This window comes from Lactuca serriola, chromosome 3, assembly GCF_051521515.1.
Source record: "Lactuca serriola cultivar US96UC23 chromosome 3, Lser_US96UC23_V15, whole genome shotgun sequence".
Taxonomy (NCBI): Eukaryota; Viridiplantae; Streptophyta; class Magnoliopsida; order Asterales; family Asteraceae; genus Lactuca; species Lactuca serriola.
The window spans coordinates 72,945,249-72,954,718 of record NC_136410.1 but is presented as its reverse complement, the minus strand read 5'-3'; the positions used below and the strand labels follow the sequence as shown (position 1 = coordinate 72,954,718).

At 36.3% G+C, this 9,470-nt stretch overlaps 1 protein-coding gene across 1 annotated transcript; it reads left to right on the top strand.

Moving 5' to 3' along the window:
- Nucleotides 1-5,854: 5,854 nt before the first annotated feature.
- On the top strand, nt 5,855-7,781 carry UGD1 (UDP-glucose dehydrogenase 1). Its single transcript, XM_079030570.1, has one exon. The coding sequence runs from the start codon at nt 6,135-6,137 to the stop codon at nt 7,587-7,589; it is 1,455 nt and encodes a 484-aa protein (XP_078886696.1). The 5' UTR covers nt 5,855-6,134; the 3' UTR covers nt 7,590-7,781.
- The last annotated feature ends 1,689 nt before the right edge of the window (nt 7,782-9,470 follow it).

Sequence of the window (9,470 nt, the reverse complement as noted above, 5' to 3'; positions counted from 1 at the left end):
AAAATGTAATAAAAATGGAATAGTGAAATGGAACCCAAACCACCACCGTAGGGTGGTGGCTGCCGCCTCCTGCCCCCACCGGCCGTCGTGTCGAGTGGCGGTGTGCTTGTCTTGTGAGTTGACTCGATTGGGTATGCTTGAAACCCTAATGGGCCTTGTTAGCCTAATGGGCCCAATGAAGCCAAATGGGCTTAGTGAAAACCTTAATGAGTCTAATGGGCTCTAATTGACCCAATAAAACCCTAGTGGGCTTGATAGGCCCAATAAAGCCTTAAATAACCTAAAAGTCCAACGAATTAATAAATGGACTAGTATTTGGGTTGGAAACCCTAATGGCGATAAAACCTTAATTTTGAGAATTAATTGGGACACGCACATGAATTATTTAATAACTGGAGATATTAAATAATAACCATTGGCAAAAACTAATCTAAGCAATATTGGACTTAATGGATTAAGTCGTTAGTGGATTAAGTCCTTAATGGGTTAAGTAGGAAACTTAACCCTAATCGGCATTTTATGAGAAACCCTAACTTCACTTGGGTTTATTATTGGGCTTTTCTTTTGGGCCTTGATGATTGGGTTATTAAATGGGCTATCCAAGGTCAAGCAAATGGCCTAGAGTAATTTAATGGGCCTAGGGTAAGGCCCATGTAAGGGGCTTGGGCCCAATTTGGAAAATTGGGTCATAGATGGGCCATAGTTTGGGCCTTAATGATTATATGATGTTGGGCCTTAGAATGAGACCATGTATAGGCCTAGGCCCAATTTGGAAAATTGGGCCATGTGTTGGGCTTTGATTCCTAATTGACTTTGGGCCTATAGATTGGGCCTTGGGCTTAAATAAGCCAAGCTTGGGGTAATGTAGTAATTATCCAAAGAATGTACTATTGGTTATGTGTTGGGACCCAATTATTAATTGGGTGATGTTTTGGTGTTGACAGTTTGGGAATCTGTCATCCAACAGTTGGGGTTGAGTCTGCGTGACTTCAGCAGTGTGGGATTGTGTCTACGGGACTTCAGCAGTGTGAGGTGAGTTACCTTCCAGTAGCGGTGGGTCTACGGCCACAATGCCGGCCCACCAGTAGGAGTTGTTGTTAGATAATTTTCTTTGTGATAATTGTCTATGTTTGCTACTACATGTTATGTTTATGTGCTAGCATGATATGATGTTATGTGATAGTGGTAGTAGGGGGTGAAATAGTCCCCACTTACCGGTCGATAGGACCGAAGGGGTAGGCCAGCACCCAGATATGCTAGGCAGTATATGGCTTATGTGTTTATGCTATGCATTTATGTGGTAGTGTTAGGGGGTGAAATAGTCCCCGATTACCGGTTGAAAGATACCGAAAGGGGAGGCCAGCATCCAGATATGCTAGGCAGTATCCGGTCGAGAGGACCGAAGGGGAGCCCAGCACCCAGATATGCTAGGCAGTATCCGGTCGAGAGGACCGAAGGGGAGCCCATCACCCAGATATGCTAGGCAGTATCCGGTCGAGAGGACCGAAGGGGAGGCTAGCACCCAGATATGCTAGGCAGTATCCGGTCGAGAGGACCGAAGAGGTAGGTCGGGCACCCAGATATGCCTGACAGTATATGTATGTTATATGATTGTGTGGTATGTTGTATGATGGGGGAACTCACTAAGCTTTGTGCTTACGGTTTTTAGTTTTGGTTTCAGGTACTTCGTTTTCAAAGGGAAGGAGCCGGCTCGATCGCAGCGCATCACACTATGGTTTTCCGCACATGAGATCTTTGGGATTACACTCTGATATTGTTTTATGATAACATGTTTGATTATTTCTACTTTGGTTTTATCACGACATGATATTACAAATGTTTTATTACACTGTTGGTTTTATAATGACGTATTTAAAATGAAAATTTTGGTCTGTATTTTTAGGATGTTACATTATCACGAGTAATTCTAAGACGATAATATCGTATAATCTTTAAATGCAAATATATGAGTTGTTGTTTGCGAGTTGGTTGTGAATTGATAATATGTAAACACATCAGTAACGTGATGTTATAAAACATGTTGTTATGCATGGTTTGATGAGTAAATAGTACAAGCATATAAGTCAAAGTTTATCTGCTCCTTTTGCTCTAAGGGGAAAAGCGATATCTTGGGCCCTCGATGATCTGGTGTTGACTTATGTGTCGGGCCCGGTCATGACTGAGTTGATGTGATCGATTAAGTTCTTTGTCATTACAAATCAGAATCTGGGAAACAAATTGTTAGACAATGAGAATGATTATGTTCCATGTCATTTGTCCGCATGATATCTTGCAGAACGGAGGATTATATGATCACTTATCTTAGGACACGTTACTGACTAGGTCAGAATTCGGCAGAGGCTTTGAGAGCTACAATTTGTTAGTCAATTTTTGAATTCATACTTGCAACTATAGTTATTAGACTTATCAAAGTGGGAGACTGTTGGATTAGGTGTCTAAGCCATAACTATATTTGGTGTGTACTTAAAATGATAGTAGCATAGTCCTTTTGGGTTGCCTTCACACTAGCAACTAAACAGGATGATTAATTGAGAAATAGGAAGAATTTATTAATTTGATTAATAAATTGAAATAAATGATTTGTTAATATATTATGGAAATTATATATTAATTAGAAACCGTATTATTAATTAATTGTTAATTAGAAATTAATTTGGAGTTAATTTTGGGATTAATTGTATTAATTAAAAGTGTAAGGGTTGTTTGGTAATTTATTGATAGTTAAAGAAGAAGCCGTATAACCCTCCTAAGAGGCTTGGACGAAAATCTTCTAGAGAGGCTCTAGAATTTTCGGCCATAGGCTATCTTATGGAAGGTTTAAGGCTTGCTTGGTCCATGAGCAAAGTAATTAGGGTTTCCTTATCATAACCCTAGCTTTGGCTCTAAGTCACCTAACCATATAAAGACCATTTAACTTATGATTTTCAGCCACCTTGAAACCCTAGAGAGTTCCAACAGAAATTTAGAGCTTTTCTTCCTTTTCATAACTCATCGTCTTACTAAGTGTGTTTGTGATCCATTAGATGTATTACACTTGTGATACTTGCTCTCAAGCTCAAGATCTATAAGGTTTTGGATTGTTATTACTAAATAACAATCAAATGTATCTTAATCCTTATTATGTGATTTTCAATTACAACACATATATCTAGGGTTTGCATGTTGTTGTTCATATGGTGTGTTCAACTAGAGAAGACATAGATCAAATTAGGGTTTGCATGTTGTTGTTCATATGGTGTGTTCAACTAGAGAAGACATAGATCAAATTAGGGTTTGCATGTTGTTGTTCATATGTTGTTGTGAGCCATTAGATGTAGTATACCCCCCCTCCCCGGTAAAACCTTTTAAATAGTAAAATGAGGTTGTGAACTCACCTTAGTAATGAGATCGGGGATATCCTTGCTACTACATCTGAAGTGTCGCTCCATTGAGAGGGTTTCTGAGATAGATCGAGAGAAATGGAAAGGGAGAGGGAGTGAGAGAGAGAGAGAGAGATTTTCGGGTGTAAAGAATTCAGAAAGTGAGCACCTCTATTTATAGTGCTTATGTGTGTGACACACTTCATGTGCGTCCCGCACTCGACTCGTGGCTCCATCCAAGGTTTGATACATGTCACTCTTCTGATGGTCCACGTCTCTCCAATCTCGACGAATCTGGGTGTCATACTTGCGCATCGAGCATGACGCGCACTTGGCGTGCATCGCTAAATCTTTTATAAAAATTCCTTTATTCCTTATAAGTATCTTGTTTCTTATCCTATTTATATATTTGTTTAGCTCTCTACTAATACTATAACTTTCCTTAAGGTTACGTTGCCAAATTTTAACTTTTATTTTTAACCTGTATATTATATTTTTCTAAAAACTATATCTTCTTTATACGAACTTCGTTTTTGACCATTTTATTTTTAGAATTCTTATCTCTCAGAGTACTACGGATTTTATTTTAATGATGTTAGCCAAAACTAAACTGATTTCTTTATCCTATTTTGACGTTAATAGCATTATTAATAGTTTAATACAATTGCTTTTTACTTATTATAAAATCATAAATCCTCCAATCGGAGTCAGATTTTTGACAATGTTTATATCATTGGGAACACTTTGTTGTGTACTTTCTAAGTATATTGACCATTATTAATAGTGGTATAATTTTTTGGTCATTCTTTTTTGACCCTATTAATCTTTTTCTTACTTAAAAATCATAACATATCTGATCATATTTTCCAGAAATATGAAAAACTCTATTTCTTATTATTTGTCGATGCTAATCACTGTGATGGTTGTTGATAGGAATTTCCTAGTTGTCATAAAAACATACCTTTCTTATGGTCAATTCTCTTGTTGATTACGAAAAAAAAAACCTAGCTTGATGAGGGGGGAGGCCGAGAACACCTTAGAAAATCTTGAGGGAGTGAAAAAAGAAGGAAAGAGCTGATTCTTTTCTATGGGACCCGTTCCCAAGGTTAAATCCCTAATTATCTTGATTAGTTTTATATATTTATCCTTTAATCTAACAACTATATATACTTAACAATTCAAATCCAATATAATTACACTTCAACCTTTTTAGTTTTTAATTGACAAGTTAACAAACTAGTCCCTCTAGTTTTCCTTTTTTTGTCGGTTTAAATAATGTCTTGGGTGTAACCCATAATGACCATGCAATTTGAAAAAGTATCACAAACTTGTTGCGACCATGTGGATACTTCCAACATGTTTAATATTTATCCTTTACTCCCCTTTGCCCATATTTACCGAGAAAAAACAAATCATATGAATCAAACAAAATAATACGTAGACATAATAAGATTCCACGATTTTGATTTTCAGAAATTTACAGTTTAATTGTTTAAAGCATAAGAACACCCACAAAGGAACACGTACAGAAGAACACACACTAAGATGGAAGAACACACACTAAGATGGAAGTGAATTTCTTTTTTCAAAGCAAATAGGCGCTAGCCTTGAAAATGACTTGAATGAACATGCTTTAATCAAAATTGACTTGAAACAAAAGCTTTGATCCGAAATCGAATCACATGAATTTAAATATTCCTTGCAGAGCCTCAGCTTTGTTTCAATGATTTCTCGTTCTTGGAGTTAGAAAGTGTATCTATTTTAGTATGCGTTGGTCAATGGTGTTTATAGTGAAAGGGGCATTTTAGGTATTTGCTAGATAAAAAAATGAGCATGAAAAAAAGAATAGGAGGGCTTGAAAAAGAACATGTATCAACATAAGATGTGTATTTATTGAGAGATAATCCTTACATAATAATTTTTTTTTGTCATACATAACAATGCTACGATTTAGAAGTTTATATAATATACATATTGTACTGTAATTATTGCATATGACAAAATATTATTATGCAGGATTATTTCATTTATTAATTATTATATATTATTTATTAGTTATAAAAGATTTTCAAAAAAATGCAGTATATAACAATAAAATTAATTGTTTTCACGGTGGTATGAATTAATAAAAAAATTCACTAGCTAACTGTTTCCTGTACCACCTGTATCTCCAGCTCTCACTCAGATCACTTACTGATTTCCACATTTTTCTCCATAATAATCTCCCTACCACCTCCATTCCATTTGGATCTATTCTCTCGATCTGCCACTTCCTCTCACTCTTCTTCGCGTACCACAAACAAAGGTAAATTCTTACTCCACTTTATCTGTACGTTACTTAATTTGGGATTTACGTTTGTTGCATTTCATCCTCATGCCGCCGGCTAGATATGTTCCACGTCCTTGTTCTCTTGGTAAATTTAACCAACGGATTTCGCTTGCTCTTATTCGTCTCTCATGTTCTTAATCTATACGTTATATATGGATATTGTGAAGGAAGGCTAGATCTGGATTATAAGAAGCCATATTTTTGGTTTTGATTATCTGATACGGAAATTGTTGAATTTTGACTTATTAATATTCTGTTTAAATTTCTTTATAATAGTAAATATGTATATATTTATGTTATCATGGGGTTTTCTCTCGCAAAGATCCGCCATCTGATCGATCTTGTTGAATAATTCCTGTCATTTTAAATGTGTTTTTGGTATTAGTTTCAGTTTCAGGAGAGTAAAGAAGAAAATATAAACAAGAATGGTGAAAATCTGTTGTATCGGAGCTGGGTATGTCGGAGGTCCAACCATGGCTGTCATAGCATTAAAATGCCCGTCAATCGAAGTGGCTGTTGTCGACGTCTCCGTGCCTCGAATCACAGCATGGAACAGTGAAAAACTCCCTATCTACGAACCTGGACTCGACGACGTCGTAAAGAAATGCAGAGGCAAGAATCTTTTCTTCAGTAACGAAGTTGAAAAGAATGTCGCACAAGCAGATATAGTCTTCGTCTCCGTCAATACTCCAACTAAAAGTTCAGGACTTGGTGCCGGAAAAGCCGCCGACCTCACGTACTGGGAAAGCGCTGCACGTATGATCGCCGACGTATCAAAATCCTCCAAAATCGTAGTTGAAAAGTCAACAGTTCCCGTTAAAACAGCAGAAGCCATAGAAAAGATTCTCACCCACAACAATAAAGGCATCGAATTTCAAATCCTCTCAAACCCGGAATTCCTCGCTGAAGGTACTGCAATCGCCGACTTATTTGACCCCGATCGTGTCCTTATCGGAGGTAGAGAAGAAACTCCGGGAGGGTTAAAAGCCATTAAAACATTAAAAGATGTTTACGCTCATTGGGTCCCAGAAGAACGAATCATATGTACTAATCTTTGGTCTGCTGAGCTTTCCAAACTCGCTGCCAACGCTTTTTTAGCACAAAGAATCTCTTCTGTTAACTCAATCTCAGCTTTATGTGAAGCAACAGGTGCCAATGTTACCCAAGTTTCTTATTCCGTAGGTAAAGATCAAAGAATCGGGTCAAAGTTTTTAAGCGCGAGTGTTGGGTTTGGTGGGTCTTGTTTTCAAAAAGACATCTTGAATTTAGTTTACATTTGCGAATGCAATGGTCTCCCCGAAGTCGCAAACTACTGGAAACAAGTTATAAAGATCAATGATTACCAAAAGAATCGATTTGTGAACAGACTTGTGTCTTCCATGTTTAACACGGTGTCAGGAAAAAAGATTGCGATTTTAGGGTTTTCTTTCAAGAAAGACACCGGTGACACGAGGGAAACTCCGGCGATTGATGTGTGTAGAGGTTTGTTATCGGATAGAGCTCAGTTGATTATATATGATCCTCAGGTTCCAGAAGAGCAAATGATGAAGGATCTTTCGATGCCGAAGTTCGACTGGGACCAACCTTCAGGGTCGACAACGATTCAGATAGATGAAGAGACTGTTAGGAAAAGTGTTAAAATGGTTCATAATGCTTATGAAGCTACAAAGGATGCTCATGCGATTTGTATTCTTACCGAGTGGGATGAGTTTAAGAGTCTTGATTATAAGAAGATTTTTGATAATATGCCGAAACCAGCTTATGTTTTTGATGGTAGGAATGTTGTAGATGTGGGAAAGTTAAGGCAGATTGGGTTTATTGTTTACTCGATTGGGAAGCCGTTGGACCCATGGTTGAAGGACATGCCTGCCGTTGCTTGAGTTAAGATGGAGTAGTATTGGTTAATTAGGTTAAACTTTTAACTTTCCAACGTTTAGTGTTTCATTTTTGCTCTTTTTTGGTTATTCATAAGGATATTAATTAATTAGTTACGGTTTTGATGTAAGTGTAGTTTTAATTAAGTAATAAGTTGTTTAGAGTTAGAGATTGTTGCTATAATTTGTTTTTTCTTCTTCGTAAGGATATTAATTAGTTATGGACACTATATAACAATAATAAACATGATAAAAAGTAAGCGGTGATGGAAATGCATGCATTAACGAAACAAATGGTTGGCCGTGTAGTGATATGCCAAAAGTTGGCGAGTGGAATCCTAAAAAGTAAGGCTAACGGGAACGCTTAACGCGTCAAAACACATCCATCACAGTTTAACGCGTCAAAACACATCTATCACATCCAAACCTCACCAACACATCACAACCAAAGAGGACGGTCTTTATGCATGGGGAAGAAGAGAGAGAAATAATGAGTGGGGGGCCCACCTCACGCCATACCATGACTACAAAGGTCTGGAAATGGTGTTCACGCATAAATGATGTGTCAAATCAGCCTTATGTGATCATACATATCTGCCTAAGGTTTGTTTGTGTAAATGATAGACCAATGGTTTTCCAATCCATGATTTGTACATTTTTAAGTAATAAATTGTATATATTTTATAAAAGAATGATGACAATAAATGAAAGAAAATAATTTATATGATATATAAGAAAATATAGCATAAAAGTTAATAAAGCAAGAACTACTTTGATTATAATAGACATTGTACTTTATTCATATAGTAAGATATAATACAATATTAATAGTTTCAAGACATTTAAAGAAATTAAATATAAGTTAATGGTAATATATTACAATGATATTCATTAAACTAACCTTTATAAATAAGGTGTTTAAGAAAATAATCAAGTTTTTAGACATTGTTTACAAAAATAACACTGCTCTAAATGAACCATTTCATGCCGTAATGGGTCATCGGGGCTTTTATGCGAAATTTAAAATGACGACACTTTCACCAAAACCACGAACATCAACAAGCCGATTTGTATGTGAAATCTACAACAAAGGCTTCGAAAGAGATAAAAACCTACTTTATAGGAGAGGTGACAATGTGCATTGGAAGTTGAAGTAAATGAATAATAAAAACCTCTACACACATAACCACAGAAGAGATAAAAACCTACTTCATAGGAGAGGCGACAATTTTGGATCAACCATGCAATGACAACAAACCAACGTGTATCTGACCCCAATCTTGTGTACCCCTCTTCCCCTCCATGTGAGTGTAACAGTGTTTGTATGTCGTCCTAATTTGACTATTTATGTGAGTGAAGGGAGGGGCCGTAGTGTATTTATAACACAACCCTTTTAAAAACCCACAAAAAGAATAGTTAGACTGCTAAAGAGAAAAGAAACTTACAACTTTATAGGAGAGATCACATACATGCTTGGTTTGTTGTCATTGCATATTGCATGGTTGATCCACAATTATTTTGGAATAATCTTTTGTTTTGTTTTTTTTTTAATTTTTTGTTAGGCTTAATAAACACACACGCGCGCGCGCGCACACACACACACACACACACACACACATATATATATATATATATATATATATATATATATATATTAAAATTTCCGAATCGTTTATCAGATTTCAGATTTGTTCTGAAAATTCTGGAATATTTTTTTTACACGTTCGTAATCTTGAATATCGGATCCAACATCTTGATATCAATTCAAAATGTTTTGTAATAAGAAAAATATATTTTTATAATTGTGAAACACGCCTGTGTGAATCTTACTGGGACCTCCTCTATCGTTTGTTTGAGAAGTGATAGTTTTACAACGGGGCATGCTGT